The sequence below is a fragment of the Equus asinus genome, chromosome 3, assembly GCF_041296235.1.
Source record: "Equus asinus isolate D_3611 breed Donkey chromosome 3, EquAss-T2T_v2, whole genome shotgun sequence".
In the NCBI taxonomy this organism is placed as follows: domain Eukaryota; kingdom Metazoa; phylum Chordata; class Mammalia; order Perissodactyla; family Equidae; genus Equus; species Equus asinus.
The window spans coordinates 103,060,833-103,078,396 of NC_091792.1; the positions used below are offsets into that span (position 1 = coordinate 103,060,833).

General features: G+C 43.5%; 1 protein-coding gene across 1 annotated transcript in view; it reads right to left on the reverse strand.

Annotated features, from left to right (window-relative positions):
• Positions 1–347: 347 nt before the first annotated feature.
• The window catches only part of PARM1 (prostate androgen-regulated mucin-like protein 1), a 107,708-nt gene continuing 90,491 nt past the window's right edge, over positions 348–17,564 (reverse strand). Inside the window, exons 3-4 of the mRNA XM_014865121.3 lie at positions 15,568–15,646; positions 348–4,553 (exon numbers count right to left, since the gene is read on the reverse strand). Of these exons, the coding sequence (XP_014720607.1) occupies positions 4,469–4,553; positions 15,568–15,646 (164 nt within the window). The 3' untranslated portion in view covers positions 348–4,468. The remainder of the gene's footprint in view (positions 4,554–15,567; positions 15,647–17,564) is intronic.

The window sequence follows — 17,564 nt, forward strand, 5'->3', positions numbered from 1 at the left end:
GATGTCAGCTCAGGGCCAGTCTTCCTCAGCAAAAAGAGGAGGATTGGCGGCAGATGTTAGCTCAGGGCTAATCTTCCTCAAAAAAAAAAAACAAAAGAAAAATAAGCTCTAGTTTGCAGGTGGTTCCATTTCTCTCCTATGTTGCAAAACGCATGGGCTTTGTTGTTGCTCTTTTCTTCAGAATCAGAATAATCTTTGGTTAGTTTCTGGGGGTTGAAATTCTATTCCGGATGATTGAAACTCCTTGCTATTTAACAGTCAGATAAGCATGGGTTTGCTGAACTTAATTTTTGAAGAACAAAGTAAGTATCGAATGTTCTATTAATGCCAATATCCCTTAATATGACTTGATTATGTACCACTATTTATTGAATCAAAGTGTTTATTTTTACATCTATTTTACAAGGCATGGTGTATAGTTAAAATCATGCTTGGGAAGTTTCTTCATTTCTGACATCCTTCAATTCTGTTTCAAGATCAGAGAAACCTTCGTGATCTGCAGAAAATATTATTTATTGATGTGGGATAAATATTCTTTAAGAACAAGCCAGGGCTAATTAATACGAGAAGTACTGAGCATACCAACTGAATGGCCTCAATAACAAAACATATCAAAATGTGAATCACCACTGTCAGATGCAAGCTTTTAACAACTTTAATTGATATAATTATAATTAGTATGCAATGTCTTACGACAAATGTAGATACAGTGACATCAAATATCAAAGAAGTTGCACATCTTTCTATCTTTAAATGTCGGCTAACTCACCCCAAGAAAGCAATCTGGCATTGGTCTCTTGGTTAGCACAATTACCAATATCAACTAGCACTTTAAAATCAAAGTTGAAATGGTACATTCATTTGCCAAAAAGAGGTTAAAGGCAAAGAAGGTGAACCAACGTGCAAATTAGCATCTGGCCCCACTGAAAAATTTATTTCCCAGATGCGAGGGATTGAACCATGCACCCTTGCAAGCAAGATGAAGGGCAAATAGATGACCTCAAACCAAAATTAACCCCACAAAGAACCTAGAAGACTTCAGGATGGTAAAGGCCAGAGGTATACTGCTGTTAGTGTTCAGGTGTCAATACTGTGTTACTCCAACCTCCTGGATCCTAACTCAATAGTCCATGAGACCTATGTCCTGGGCCATCCTTTCATTTGGAGATGAAAACCATCCTTTGTGGTCCCAGGCTCGGTTAACCCTGCAGTCAGTCAGCTGTTCTGGCGGGTAGCCCAGAGTTGTAACAGCTGTCTGATGTGGCTACGATATAGCTGTTTTATAGATTTAAGTAAAAACAACACACCAGTATAACAACAAACAAGAAACTGAGATCCCTTATATATCTATGTGATACTTAAAATGTCCATAAATATTTTTCTCCAGAAACTGAAAACACTGTAGACATGATTTTATTAGTCCTCACAATACATTTGTGAGGTAGCATGGGGTGAGGTCAATATGAAGGCATCACCTCCACTGAAGAAATGACGACACAGATGTCCAGAGAGAGCAGGAGACTTCATCAGGGCCATGGGGAAAGACAACAAAGTTGAGTCCCACTCTCTCCTCATCTGCCATCTACGGTAGAGAGGAGGCGGCTTGCCTCCCTCCTGCTCTGACATTCTCTCCAACCCTCTAGGACTACTCCTATCCCTGCACGGCATGTCCTTGATTTAGATCCACTGGAGCCATTTCCCTTGAGGAGACCCGAACAGACTCTCTCCCTGAGGTAAAGGACGTGAATTATCGGCATATTTTTCGGGGGTGGGGGGCTGTGTGTGTGTTTTAAGCAACGTTTGTTGAATACAGTTAAAACCTTGTGGCCAACTCAAAAAACAGAAAAAATGCACTTGGAAACATACGGTTCAACCTATAGGTATTTTAAACTAACACAACAAAGAGTGTTAGAGTTTTTACGGGAAGCTGTCACCTTGCTCAGTATATCTGCTTTAGGTCCAGATCCCTCTCTTTGCCATAAGGATTTGGAAGTTAATAAGAGCAACAAAACCATAAAGTGCTCTTGCACAATAGCAGTCTTTAGTAAGGAAAGATGCTGAGTCTGTGGTTTATAATTGGCCAGGATTCCCTGGGAAGAGGCCGGTCCTCCACCCAGTGTTTCTGACTGAAGCAACATCCAGAAGAGCACCTCTCCAAAGGTGTTTCGTGGACATTTTGTCAAAATGCTTGTGGCTGAGGGAGAAAATATGTATGGAATGTCCTCCTTTTATTGAATTGTCCTTTGGGAAACTGAAGGTGTCTAAAGGGGGTGAGGGGGGGGAAGAGGGACAATTATTCAGGCCACGCACGACCAGAGGGGCACCCTTGATCATTCCTGGCTATTTTTCTGAGAGTGTCCACTTGTTTTGTTTTTTAATAATCAGATATATCAGAACTCCTGGAAACTGACTTCTTCTTCCCCACGCCTGTTGTGAAACACCTCTGGGGGTTGCTCACTCTCATTTGATATCTAAGGAGTTGAGGAATAATTTCTTTTCAGAGTGTGGGATGGCAGGTTGTGGAAAGTGGCACGGATCCTAGTGTCTCTGACACCAGGGAGGTTTAGAACAGCATGGCAATGGGGGTTTTCATGTCAGGACTTTGCTGGGCCACAGCGAGTGGAAGGATGAGCTGAGGGTCAAGTTTCTGGAAACTAAACAGAGTCATGGCAGCAGGTCCAAGTTTAGAAATAAAAATTGATCCAGTTTCAAGTTCTTTATGACACTGTAGGACAATATAACACATTTTGTAATAGGACCCAATATATGTTTCTATTCCATGAAATCAGGACATAAGACGCCAGTTGCTACTATCAGGTGTGACAGGAGGACAGAGTTAGAGCCATGAAATAAAGCTATCCAGAAAACAGAAATGAAAAGGCAACCATGCATGCCAAAAACAACCCATGAGCCAACAAACTAAATGCTTTTTAGATAGAAATTTAACAAATCATTTCAGTTAGTTAACATAAAAAATATTACTAATCTGGGAATGTCTCGTTTTGTCACAACGGGCATTGTAATAAATCAGGGTTTCTTAAACTCAGCACTATTGACGTTTGGGCCAGACAATTCTTTGTTGTGGTGGGCTATTCTGTGCATCATAGCATGCTGACTACACCCATGGTTTCCACCCACTAGCAGCACCCACAACCTGTGGCACTCAAAAACCTCACCGGATATTTTGAAGTGTCCCCTGAGGGAAGCAAAGTCGCCTGCTGGTTGAGAACCACTGCAATAAATGGATGCCTGCAAAGATGACCAGTTCTTAAAATTCGTGATGCAGAATTTTAAGACTATACCCAGGGGTGTTCATTTATTAAACAGCAGAATTAACATGGTAAGTGTATGGGAAAAATAAATGGATTAATCAAGGTATCTGTTTCCTTTGGAAATGCCTCACTGAGCAATTACAGATAGACTAGCGCTTTAAAAAATTTTTTTTAAAACAGTTTATAGCCATTATCCAACAGACAGTAAGGCAGCGAACCAGTTGCTTTGTGGGTATAAAGCCAGGATTCTGTGGGCTCGTCCAAGGAATGGATGTCTCCGACAGTTACCGAGGGCTGATTCCCACTTCTCTAATGAGGTATTCGATGCACGTCAGCTCCCTCATTTACCTCCCACCCCCTCCACTCCCCGCTCTACACCCACTCCACATGCCTCTCACTTCTCTTCTATAACTAAACTCATCTCATAGCCTTCTCCTGTGGAACCACAACTCCGCTGAAGGCTTGTGGGCTGGGATTCCAGCTGCAGTTGACCAGAATGGGCATCCTTAGCAGAGAAACGTGGCCTGGAGGGGAGCAGAGGTAGAGGGCACGCTGAGACCTGACAGCAACCTGCCTCTCTGCCCTCGGCCTGTGGCCTCCTCCGGGGCACTTCTAGTTTCTTCTTTCATTAATTAGGCAGCTAAGAAGCTGGGATCCAGCTTGTAGAGCCAAGCAGGCATCCTGTCAGACACAACCAGATAAACAGATTGAAAAGGAATCTGAGAAACCCCTGCTTCCTTATCTGTAGGGGGAGGTCCTCCCAGTACTCATTTCCTTTCCCCTCATTGAGATTTAATGTAATTTCCTAAATGAAAGTTTAAGAAACACCACAAACAAAAAGTTCCCCTGAAAGTAACCCCCAGCCAAACAGCTTGATCCCTCTTCCTCAGTCCTCTCGCAGTGGGTCCTGCGGTGGGTCCAGAAGCCTCCGCCATGGTGGTCTGGCCTGGCTGGCTCAAGGTTGGCTCATCTCAGCTGCAAATCAGCCTCCACCCACCTTTAAAGAATGATTCTTTTTGTACCAGAAAGGGGAAGTTGTAGCAGCCGGTGGAGAGGGAGGAAAACAAAACAACCATACCAACAAAACAGGGCTTAAGATTGTCGCTCAGTGTGCGTCAGGTACTTGTTATTAATCTACTGGATAAGCACTTATAAATAAAGGACAGTTCTTCCTCATCGCAGGCCACGTTCCTCTGTTAGGAGTCGTCGTACAGAGGGTTGTTGTAGTTTCCCCAGGACCCGTAGTCGTGGTCATCCAAAAGCCTTCCGTAGGAGGAATGCCTGGTGGGAAGGAGGAGAGGGTTGTGGTTATTTGGAGAAGTTGCCCATCTAGGTCAGCCTAACACCCTGCAGCCTGAACGGGGAGGCTCACAGGGCCCACAAGAGGCATGACATGATTCTTGCTAGGACAACCCCTTGGCAACAGACCCACCCACCGTGGAGCCCCCAGTCTACGAACATTCTGTAAGTTACAACCGATCAGCTGGGAGCCTGACGGGCACCTTCCACGAGATCAGCGTGGTCCTTGTCTCTCTCCTTGACCTCCAGTCTTGGAGAAGGAGGAGGCCCCACTTGCATGGCTATTTAATAAGGAGTGGGAAAGAGAAGGTTGCATTCCTGGCATTTTGACTTAGGTGCTGGATTTAATTTTCCCTGAAATAATGACACAACCACAACCACCATTGCTCTCACCACCCCTCCTCACATTTATATAGTGCTTTACAATCTACAAAGTGCTCCTATGTTCTGTTTTTATTTGATCCTTAAAATAAAGCCATGGGGCAGGTATTGCTCATCCTTATTTCTCCGATGAGGAAAATGGGGCTCAGAGATGTTAACTGGCACACCCAAAGTCACCCACTGGAGCTGTGAGTCAAATCCCCACCTCCTGGATCTACGTCCAGTGTTCTGAGCTCAGCTTCCCAGAGTCTGATCAGCACCTTAGTTTAATGGCAATATGGATTTTACAGGCTTTCGTGGGTCATTGTGGGAACCTGCTCCACAATTAATACTATTTCTATTAGAAACTGAAGTCAGATTGTTATTACTCCTCTGTTCAAAACCTTTGAGTGGCTCCTCATCTCACACAGAGTAAAAGCCAACCTCATTACTGTGGTTTGCACAGCCCGACAGGATCTGGCCTCTGTTACTCTTCTGAGCACGTCAGTCCCTCCTGCTCCCTCTGCTCCAACCACACTGGCCTCCTTGCTCTTTGCCCTCATGCCTGGCACAGTCTTGCCTCAGGGCCTTTGCACTTACCGTTCCCTCAGCATGGAACAGTTGTCCTCCAGATCTCCACATAGCTCATCCTCTCATCTCCTTCAAGTCTTTGCACAAACGTCCCCTCCTCAGTGAGGCCTTGCTTAAGAACTGTTTAAACTTGCAACTCCCAACCCCCGGCACTCCCAGTTTAATTTTTCTCATAGTATCCTCACCTTCTAACATATTATACAATATACTTATTTACTTTGTTATTGCCTCTCTCCCCTAACTAGACCATAAGTATGGAATACTTGCCTGTTCTGTTTGTTCTTAGCTCTATCTCCGGCACCTAGAAGAATACCTGGCACAGAGTAAGCCCTCAAAAAATGTCTGTGGAAGAAAAAGTGACTGGAAGAACAATACATCCTGAGAATCCAATCTGTTCACAGATGGGGAGAGTATTCCTGGAGAGTATTATGGTCATTTTAAGACTAAAACTAACACCAGGATTGGGAGAGCACCGCAAAATGAGCATCTGGTGCCGTGGAGGTTCATGCTAGCATGTGAACTATGACAGTTTGCCAGTGGAAATCCGGTGTGCTGTACAAACATGCCTGCTCCCCTTCATTTTTTTCTGAGTTAGATATGAAAATTAAACAGACTGAAAATACAGTCTGAGAGGCACAAAAAGCATTTGTTATACTTCTATCTGTTGCTAAAATAATGGCTGTCACTCGTCGGGAGCTCATTACATCTGCCAAGTATTTGAGAAAAGATGATCTAGTGTTTAAAAGAACCAGACCCTTGATGTACTGGTTTCAAACTCTTAGCCTTCAAAATTCTAGTTTCTGTCTTGAAGGCCGGCTCGCCTTTCCCAGTCCATACACTTGGAAACTGGAGGATGTCCTACAATATGCTTTGTTTTCTCTAAAGGCCCACATTCATTTCTGTGGGTGTGAGAAGGAAAGAGATCATAAACAGCACACCCCTGATCTTCTGATGGATGGGAATAAGGGAGGCCAGTTTTGGTAAATGAGGTCACCAGCGGCCATCCATCGCCAACTCTCCCCCTGCATTTGAAACCTCCAATTCCAATCAAATCCTTTAATAGGATGATTGAGAAATGGAAGCTGTAGAATAAACAAGTAAAAACCTGGGGGTTACAAGACTGGAGCTGGGCCTAAATGCAGCGTGACTTACTCCTGCAAGCCTGGCCAACAGCTACCTAACAACCATGCTCCTTTGTTGACAGGGCACTTCTGCCTCACCTTTGTATGGTAATTTAACTCTCCCAGCATTTTTATATCTAGGATATAATTTTATTTCCATAAAGTGTCAGTTGGGCCAATAAATGTATGTCCTTGAATGCTTTTAACCCCCTGCTTCTTCATCTATGAGATGGAGAAACTTAAAAAAAAAAAGGTGTGTTAAGGGTTGTTGGGAGGATTAAATGAGGTAACGGCTATGAAATGCTTGGCACATAGTAAATTCACAATAAATGTTGGCCGGTATTGCTTTTTAATTTTTATTGTAATGAAACTTACACAAGCACATGGCAAATCTGCAAACGGTAAAAAAAGGAATTGAATGAAAAGTGGGCTTCCCTCCTACCAGGAACACCTGAACCTACGCCCCAGGCATAGTTATAAAACCAGCGCCTTACATTATTGTGATTGGAATTTTTAAAAATTATTATCACGCTTGAGTGGGGTTAGAGGATTAAAAATCTTCTGGTCACCAGGTTTTACTGCTGATGGTTATTTTAGGCGACACGATTTGATCAGAGCCGTCCTTGAATCTGTGGTGTTATTAGAGCCGTCTAGGACACAAACACTAGTAAAATAAAGGAAAAAGATGGACCGTTCATTTTCTTTGCCTTATCATTTGAATGAACAGTGAGTTGAGCAAAATACTGATAAATGAGGAAAGCAAAGCAAGAGATACAGAAAAACCGCATCTGGGAACGTACTGAACTCGTAGGGCTTGTTTCAATATATTAACGAGTCTAAACAAGAAGAAGCGAGTGTGCTGGGATTCAAGCCAGGTTTGGAGAAATCCTACAATGCTGTAGAAAGAGTAAGACAAACACATTTGTGTGTGTGTGTGTGTGTGATAAGGGAGAATAATTAATGATCATTTTAAACTATTTCTCCATGCCAGAACTTCTTAAATCACGGTAGATGGAAATGGGGGAGGTTCTCAGATTGGCATTTGTGGAGTCTAAGAGGTGAAAAGGCTGCCACTCCCGAGATTAGGAAAGCGGGGTTCAAGAAACCTAGATGAGTTTTTCATGAGACTAAATAGTAGAGCTGATGTCACATCTAGGTCTCCTGGCTCTACGATGCGACGCTGCTTCATCGCATTTCAATCTGAACAGCAATCTCTAAGGATGACATCCTCATCAGACCAAAGCAGTTTTGTTTACTCAATTTCCTAAACACTGGCACCCATCCAACACAGCTCTGTTTTCTACTTGCTGCGCCTTGGCTCCCCTCGGATAGCAAAGCTCTTGGGGGTAGACCACGTCTTACTTTTCCTCTAATTTTCTGAACATCTAATATGTTGCTCTTGATGCAGTGGTTCATTTATAAATATTTGATGATAACTGCTCACATCCAGGAGTGTATAAATAGTATATATGGAGCTCGCTTGGTCAATACCAGCAGCGATCAGGATGGCCTGTGGTAATTCATTGAGCAATATAGCTGTGGCAAAATGAAAACATCTTATTAAAGAACACAAAGGGTCAAAGCCACCATTTTGACCTTAAAGATAGCAAGAGGCAAGAGAATTACAGCTGAGTCTCTCCCAGGCGATGCCGTGCTTAAAGCCCTCAGCACAGTGCTTACAGCCCCTGTCAATCGGTGGCACTGTGCTTATCGTCAAAGCGGTTCTACTGTATCGTACCATTTAGTTTGCTGGAAGCAGAACCTGTCAGGACAAAACAGGGAATGACTTATGTTAAGCCCCTGCCTCACCGCTTCCTTCTCAGGGGGCTTGGCTCTAATAGGAAGCTGCCCTCCCTACTCCTCTCGCCCCCTCATCCGAATTGCTGACGCCTTGTTGGTGACAACTGGTACATGTGGTGGAGACATTTGTGGTTTGAGGCCTTCTCCACAATGATGAAATGGTACCAATTTTAAGATAGCTGTAGCATTAATACTTAATGGAATGCAATTGTCTTTGAAAATGAATGAGGTGTTTTAATCTCCTTGTGTTGAAACAAACACATTTTAGAAAACACCTTCTCCTTTATAAGGGTCAACCCCAGTTCTCCATCAAGTCTCCAACCTTGTTTATTGCTACTCCTCCCAAAGTCCTCTCCTCGCGAGCCTTGCCGTTCAATCATGAGTGCTTATTACGTGCAAAGAAGGAGGGATATAAAGATGAATAAGATATGGCTTAGTGCTGGGAAAACACAGCTGAACTTGCAGCTCATTAGTCATTAGTAATTAAGCCTTAGACTCTTATCATACATTAGCAAAGCTACTTGGTGAAGCTGTCACTGTCTCCTTTGTTTCCAATGGTGGCTTTCTTTCTATGATTGTCATTTCTCTGCCTGAATCCTTTCATTTAACTATTCATTGAAAACTTAGCATCTATCAGGCTCTATTCTGGGGCCTGGGGGATATTTCAGTGAATAAAAAGAGCAAAATCTCTGTGCTAAGGGAGCTCACATTCTAGTGGGGACAGACACAATAAATAAGACATGAAAAATAATATGGCTGATGGTAACCAGTGCAATGGAGGAAAATAAAGATGGAAGGGGAAGTGAGGAATTCCCAGTGGGAGGTGGGGATTGTAATTTTGAAGATGGTAATCAGGGAAAGTCTCATTAAGATGACATTTGAGCAGACACATAAAAGAGGTGCAGATATACCACAGAGACAGAGAGAACAGCAAGTGTAAAGGCTCTGGGGCAGGAGCAAACAGCACATCTGTGTGGTAGCTACTGAACTATAATTTAAAAAAAATAAACTACTTATATTGGAATGATTTTAGATTTATAGAAGAACTACAAAGATAAATTTCCATATGCCCTTCACCCAGCTTCCCTGGATGTTAACATCTTACATAACTATGGCACATTTGTCAAAACTAAGAAATTAACATTGTGAGCTACGATTTTGAAGCTAAGAAAACTGTGACCATTAGGAGTGACTTTATTTGCCCACAGTTACCATAGCAAGTTAGTGGCAGAATGAGTACCATAATTCAGGAGTCCTCTCAGTTCTGTCTTCTTTCTACCAAAATCCCAATGATGGAATCACTTCCAAATATTCATTTTCAAAGTGCTCTTTCCATAGTCTGGGTTTCTTTTAAAAAGCAGTTACTTTCAAACTAATCTTTAAATAATCGCCTTTACTTTGAAGGGGCAGATAAAATTTATTTTGTTTTTTAAAATTATCTGCCAGATATCATATTGGCAGATACTCAACACGGAGAAGTCCTGCACACTGGAACACCTGTCTATTTGTAAACAAGTTCAGAGTTGTGGGGGAACTAGAACAAGTCTACGGTTTAACAGATTCCCATGGCTTCCCCTTCTCTGAACCTAGTTTCTCCAGATTTGGAATAAACAAATACTGCTGCCACACCCCAAACGTCCCTACCCAGAATCCTTCACTCAGCCAGCGAATGTTTATAAAGCAACGGTTATATGTCAGGTGCTGCTAGGACTTTATTTCCTGCTAGTGGAGGAGACTGGCTGAGAACACAGTGATTCCGGGACAGAGAAGCGAGTGGTCCAAAGGAACCCACTGTGGAGACGGTGGGAGGAGGCTCCCCAGAGGGTGTCTCTTTTGAGCTAGACTTGAAATTAGCCAGATAAAAAAGAGGCGAACCAGACACCTCCGGCAGAGGGATCGGCATGTTCAAAGTAACAGAGGCATGAACAGCTGGGCAGTATATCCGGGAAAGTGGAGAGCAAAGTGTGTGTTTGGAGTGTCAGGACTGACAGTAGAGCAGGGTTACTCAAAGTCTGGTCCTCAGCCCAGCAGCGCTGGCATCACCTGTGCACGGGCCCCATCCCCACCTAGTGAATGAGAACCTTTGGGGATGAATGAGATGAGACTCAGGAAACTACGTTCTTAATAAGCTTTCCCATCGATTCTTATGCACATTAAAATTGGAGAACCACTGAGGTAGAGAATCAAGTCAACTAGACCTACAGAAAGCTGAAAGCTGATCTGAAAAAGTCAGCCTGTAGGTAACAAATTCTGGAAGCTCTCAGCCTTTATGGCTGGCCAAGCCTACTCTTTAAGCCTAACTACCACCAGAAGGAATCCAGCTGTATAAAATGTAATCGCTAGAAGACAAAGCAAAACAGGTGACTTCTAAGAAAATGCCTTCAAAGCCAGGCTTTGTTGTGTCTATAAATCAAGGTCACATTTATTTTTGTGCAGGGAACAGCCCATGTTGTCTGTCTGAGTTACCAGCACACCTAATTATAGCAGATCCACACTGCTGGTGATAGCAGATACGATCTCCCGCGCGGGGGATTATCTCGTGGCTCAAACAGTTTTGAGCCCATTTAAACAAAACCAAACCGACTTACCTCATTCTTCAATCATCACTAATTAAAGACATCCTTCTCAAGAGGCAGGCAGGTCCTTTGCTTGCCTTTAAAGTTGCAAACAAACCCTGGAATAAAGACTGCTCAATGATCATTTCCATCTATGAATGGATAACACGGAGGCAGCTTCACAGGCCTTTAGAAATAGCACGGTTGAAACAGCCAGAATGGAACATGGAAGCCCGCACGTCAAGACATGATAGAAAACTGAGCTGCTCTGCCATCTTCCTCCTCCTCCTCCTCTCCCCTCTCCTTTGAATCCTGCTGAATGGGACTCTTGGTGGCTACCATCTTACTGAGCGCCTAAGTAGTAAGCACTGTTGCAACAATGACAACAGTAACAGTAGTTAGCTCTTCCATCACCCTCATCTAGCACCCAGCACTGAACGTTTATCTGTATCATGACTTAATCCTCATAACCATCCTGACTTAGGTATTCGTATTACAGTCCCATTTGACAAATGAAGAAACTGAGCACAAAGTGATTCATAAACTTGCCCTCAAGTATATATTTTTAACCACCATGCTTACAGTCCCTGCAGGTACGCTACGTTGATTCTTCCTGTCATCTTCAAAACAACCTTGAAAGGTAGGTGTTGTCAGTGCTATTTTGGCAGGTGAAGAAATTAAGGATCAGGGAGATTATAATTGGCCCAAGGCCACCTAAATAGTAAGTAGAAGGGTCGATATCGAACGTGACCGCAAAGCCCACGTTCCTCCCTCACACCACACTGCTGCTGGCTACAATGGAAGGCCGACAATTGAGAAGAGCCCCGGGAGGGTCAGGGCAGTTCATTTGTATACGCCGCATCCAAAAGGGGCTTAGGTTACAGAAAGATGTGGCTCTCCAGGCAGGGGACACTGTGACAAAACTAGGAGTCATGGATCCTCAAAGAACAGGAGTGTGAAAACAGAGTTTACCAATGCCTTCAGAGGGAATTAGAATTTGGGAGAAAGGGGAAACTACTGAGCCACTGCTAGCAGAGCTTGCGAGGCATGTCCTTTTCCTGGTTGTGAGGCTGCCCTTTCAAGCCGCCTCTTCTTTCACATTTGCAGGGATGCTGGCTGGGCCCGGCCATAGCCCGGGGTTACAGGAGAGAAGCTAATGGCTCCCTTATGGGCTGCTGAGTTCAGTCACTTGCCGCTCCAGCCAAATGCGGTAAAAGACCACAGACAACAGACCTCTTCTCACGTTATTGTTCTCAGAAATCTGGGATGATAGGAGCAGAATAAATTTCCAGCCAAGGCAAAACCCAACTTTAGGTATACACACACAGGGACACATGCATGCACGCGAGCACACACACACACACACACACACACACACGCGTCAATTGAGCCAAATGTGTTTTTAATTAATGATTAGTGGGGCTTTCCAAGAACCTGGCAAAATAACACTTGAAGGGGTTTTAGCATAGCCTTAAGATTCATGAGAGTGATTAACCTCCTTATGTTATCATTTTGCCGAAATAATTTATAGAGCAGCAGATAGGGGTTTTCCTTTGGGGGTTTCTAAACAGGAGTCTGATCGTTTTATCCACCCTTAAGTTTGTAATGCCAAGGATAAACAGCAACCTTATACCACTGGGGCCCTTTTACTTTTTAAGAGGGAGGACCTATATGGGGGAGAGAAACAGTGGCTAATTCAATTTAATCATTCACTGAATTGATCTAGTGCTGAGAATGCCTGGAGAAAATATACTTTAAATTTTTAAAATAAAATGTTATACAATTTTAATCAGCACTCATTAGAACCAATTTTAATGGCCTGCTAGAAAAATTTTCCAAACACAGTAAGTTCTGGGATGGCAGGACTGTGTCTCATTGTGATGTGAGCCCGATGCTGAGAGGAGTGCATGGTACATGGCTAACACTATCCATCAAGTAACTGCCCTGCTAGGGTCCCTTTCAGTTGACCACTTTGATGATGACAATGATGATGGTAGTGCTATGTACTTGGGAAGCAGTGTCCCTTAGACCTCCCAACAATGCTACCACGTAGCTAAAATTACGGCCCTTATTCTACAGGAGAGGGAAGTGAGGGTTACTGAGGTTCTGTAACATGCTCAGGTCACACTAGAACCTGCCAGAAAGTGATAGAGCTGGGATTTGAACTGAGGTCTCCCCGTTTCTAAATCTGAGTTCTTAATCACTGCTCTAGACTGCCTGACTATAGCCAGTGGAAGGTTTGAAGTGGTAAACTTCACTTCGTGCCCAGAGTTAAGGGGAAGAGTCCTTAGGCTATTTCAACATCATTTCTGATAAGTGTGTGGCAAGAGGGAAGTGTTCCTATTTCACTCTACACTCCAGGGGAAGTTTGTATTTTTGGTGACTTTAGCCCTTCAAAAATTCACCACAGGTGAGTCCAAAATGACTCTAAAGTTTACCCATAAGTTTCTTTTTTTTGAGCCTCCTTCTCCCCCCAAAGACAAAGAGAAACTCTGTTACCAACTGGCAATGAAGTTCCCGGACTAGTTCATAAAAGCCAACTTAACTCATAATTAAAATACAGTGTATCTGCAGTGATAAACTAGCAATTAAGACAGATGGAAAAGGGCATCATTCAGTAAGATACAAATCATAAAATTAAAAATTAAGTTTGCTGCTTAAGGAAATACAGACTTAATGAAAAGATTTTTTTTCTTTTTAATGTGAAGAAGACCTCTGGATTCCTTTTTGTTGTTGCTGCTGAGGAAGATTTGCCCTGAGCTAACATCTGCTGCCAGTTTTCCTCTATTTTGTATGTGGGTTGCTGCCCACAGCATGGCGGCCAGTGAGTGGGGTAGGTCCATGCCTGGGAACTGAACCCAGGCTGCCAAAGTGGAGCGTGCCAACTTAACCACTAGGCCACGGGGCTGGCTCCCTGGATTCTTTCATAAAGGCTTTTAGACACGGGTAATGTTGGCCCTTTAATTCCAATTTCTCTTTGAAATCTGGCTTTCTTGTTCTTTGCATCTTACATAATGGTGATATTACAAGGCAGTCTCATACTTGACACCATTATTAGATTGATTTGGTGCACATTTAAAACAAAAGAAGGAGGGAGATAAAAGGGAAGGCGGAGGGGAGAGTTCCCTGGTGGGTGCTGGTCTGGATTGGGGTGACTAGAGGAGATGAGAGGGCAGCAAAGTGGAGGTGTGCACAGAGACGAGAAGTTAAATACACGAGCTCCTGTGGGGAACCAGGACAGGAGGGAAGCACTGGGCGGGCACAGCCTCTTGAGGAAGCAGTATGGCGGTGGGGAAGAGAAATCAGTCAGGAGTGTGCGGGTATGCGCGACAGTGCCTGGATGAAAGTAACTGAGGCACTAAGAGAACAAATAACAGGGCACCAAACTGGACGGAACATCTCTTGGAGGACATGACATGAAAGTCATGAATGAGGGAAAGCTAGAAGAAAAGCATTTCATGGAGAGTGACCACCAAGAGCCAAGAGCCAGGACAGAAAAAGAACCTGCTATGTTCTAAGAATTGGACAGGAAGCCAGTGTGACTGCAGCTCAGCGGTTAAGAGGGAAAGAAGGATGTGATGAGTGAGAAGAGGTAGGCAGGGGCGGGTCCATGAATGAACTCCAGGGCCAACCTGAGGGGTTAATTCTAAGTGTGCAGGGAAGCCACTGGGGGCTTTTGAGGGAGGGAGTGACAGGGTCAGATCCGGCTTCCATAAGATGGCCGGTGAGAGGAGAATGTATTGAGGTCAGAGAGTGGCTGTCCTCATCATGGAGACACATGTCCTACTGTCCCTTGTTACAGGCAGTGCCCAGACTGGCAAATCAGACTGTCACTTGCCATTTGGCATTTTACAGCTGAAGCACACTCAGTGTGAGTAATGTGGCTTTGAGACTTTGGGACTTCACAGAGCAGTAGACAACAAAAGCGAGGGACTCCCAGAGTACTGCAACTTTCTATGTGGCTAAGGAAAGCAAAAACGCAGCTACCACCTGTGATCATCTTCACTTCATAAAATAAGAGATATTTGAGAACCAAAAATATAAGGACATAATCTCAGGCGAAAAATCCCAATTTATAGAAAATGCTACACTTTCCTTATATTTTCAAGATTTTGCCTTAGAACCAGTGAAAACCTTACAGACGGGATACACATCCACACACGGTTGTCCAGAACATCAGTAATCAGGAAGCACTGAGCCCAGGCCTCTCCCTCATACCATAGATGAGACAACTTGAGGTTCAGGAGGCGACTGGGTTTCTCAGGGTGAGAAGGTGAGCTAAGGGCAGATGGCCACGGCCTCGGTCTCCTGACTCTAGGTTCATTCGTGTGCCATTACATCATCATGCTGTATATTCCAGCTTATTTTTTTCTGCTTTGCCAATTTTCAGATACTGTACCATCTGTTCTTGTCCAGCGTGGAGTACGCTGGCCATTTTCTCTTCCCTGCCAATATTTCCGAGAGCTCAGATACTTATCAAGGAAAAAGCACTCGGCAAAACAGCTCTCAGCCTGGAACCCGACAACATGGAATCCTGTTCTTCATAAAGAAGAGTAAGGTGCATCTCACCTGATCTTCAGATACGCTGCGACTCCAAACACCAACAGCACGACGGCAATGACGGTCACCGTGATGGCGGCGATGCTGCCTGTGAGGGAGGAAAGGCATAGGAAAGAAGATGAAGGAAAGGCATACATTTGAGATCATGATGCATAGAAGTCAGAGCTAGAACGAAACCCAGGATCTTAATACTGTTACCAAAATGCTTCTCATGCTAAGTGAGGTTGAGTAAATGGCCAACATTTAACACCTTTTGGCTGGCCTGGAATTCAGAGAACAGTCCACAGTAATAGTTGATTATCTTTTAAGAATGACACCAATCTGTTGCTGCTGCTGCTATTGTTTGCAGGGGTAGTGGATTTAAAATCTTCTGATGTCCTGTTTTCTTCACTTATAGGCTCTGGCTCATCTTTCTACCACTTGTGAAATACTGGAAGACTTACAATGTTTTACCTGAGGGTCGTGACAAAGTAATGTGGTTGGTTTTTTAATAAACCAGAACCACACAGCTACATCAGTAGTGTCTACTTCAAAAGGGTTATCTTGGTAGGAGATGAACTAATTTTAATGATGTCATTAAATCAAAGCGTTTTTTAAAACTCCTCTTTGGGAAGTGTGTCCAGTTTTCATCCTTGAAAGGTGAATTTGATTTTGTAGAGAACAATGTCAAGTTTGGTGTGAAAAATAAGGTCAAGTCTGGTAGCTAACTCTATTTTTCATTTGTAGAAATAACCAGGTGCAATTATAAAGTAACAAGAATGTTTTATTGTGTAGTTTGAAATCTGGTTCCAAAAGCAACTATTAATGGGCAGTTAAAAAATACAACAACTGTTTGAGCACATAGCCTGGTAAGAATAACAATACTGCTTCCAAAGATTACTGCTTTGAAGCACAACACTCTTTTTGTGTGAGCTTTGGACTAATAATGTATATACTTCAGTTTTATTTCACCTTAGAAATACCAAGAATCAATTGGGCTCTTGTCCCATAACAGTTAAAGCTTGGGCACTGAAGCTGGTGTTAGGGTCTCCATTTACTCTTTCAGGCCACTGGGAAATTATTTACTACTTCAGCAAATGAACGGGACTCTGAAACACATTGGAAAGAGCATCAGAAATCTGGAGTCTGAATATGTGGATTCAGGTGTGGTTCCACCATTATTAGCTGTGTGACCACGGGCTATTTACTTAACCCTGTCCACTTGTATACCTCTCACCTGCAGCAACAGAGGGAGAAGAGGCACTCTGCCCTCTCATACAACTTGAGGAGGATTAAATGAGATGCCGTGCGCACCAAGCTAAAGTCCTATTCAAAACGTACCATCCTGGACCAGTGTCCATTTCTTGTGTACCGGATCTCAAAGGTATGGCTCTGCCCCACATTTTTGGAGACTTATCATTTCTAGATTATTTTGCCATTTCTTCTTTTATTTTTTTCCTTGTCTTACGAACGACTTTTGTCTGTTGTTCTTCTCATTAGCCCTTCCACCAAAGGAATTAGAGCAGAGCTAAGAAGCAAATCAGTCTACTTATTAACTCTAGTAACTCCCCAAAAGTTTTGGGTGAAAGAAGGCTGCATCAGACATACATGCTGCTGCTGGTTATGATTTCCAAAAGAGAAGCAAGGAGGTTCATTGCTACCATCGAGACAGAGACCAGAGCTTGCTCAGATACAGACCGACCATATAGCGCCATTTCAGAGCTTCCACACTTAAGGATACTCACATGCCCATCTCCTTGCTCCTGGAATGCTTTAGAGCCAGATTGAAATTATCAATTCATTTCTCTCCCTTTTTACTGCTGGAAAGATAGTAATGAGGATCAAGGCTGCCCCAGGGAGAGAAGCCCAAGGTGACCTGCCCTACATACTAACCTATATCATCCTCCCGGAAGCATAGCATGTCCTGACTTAATCTGATCTCATTCTTATCTGAAATTATAGGACCGCCCAATAACCAGATCCTACCTGCACTGATACCATTTTAACGATTTTTTTCATGATCTTTC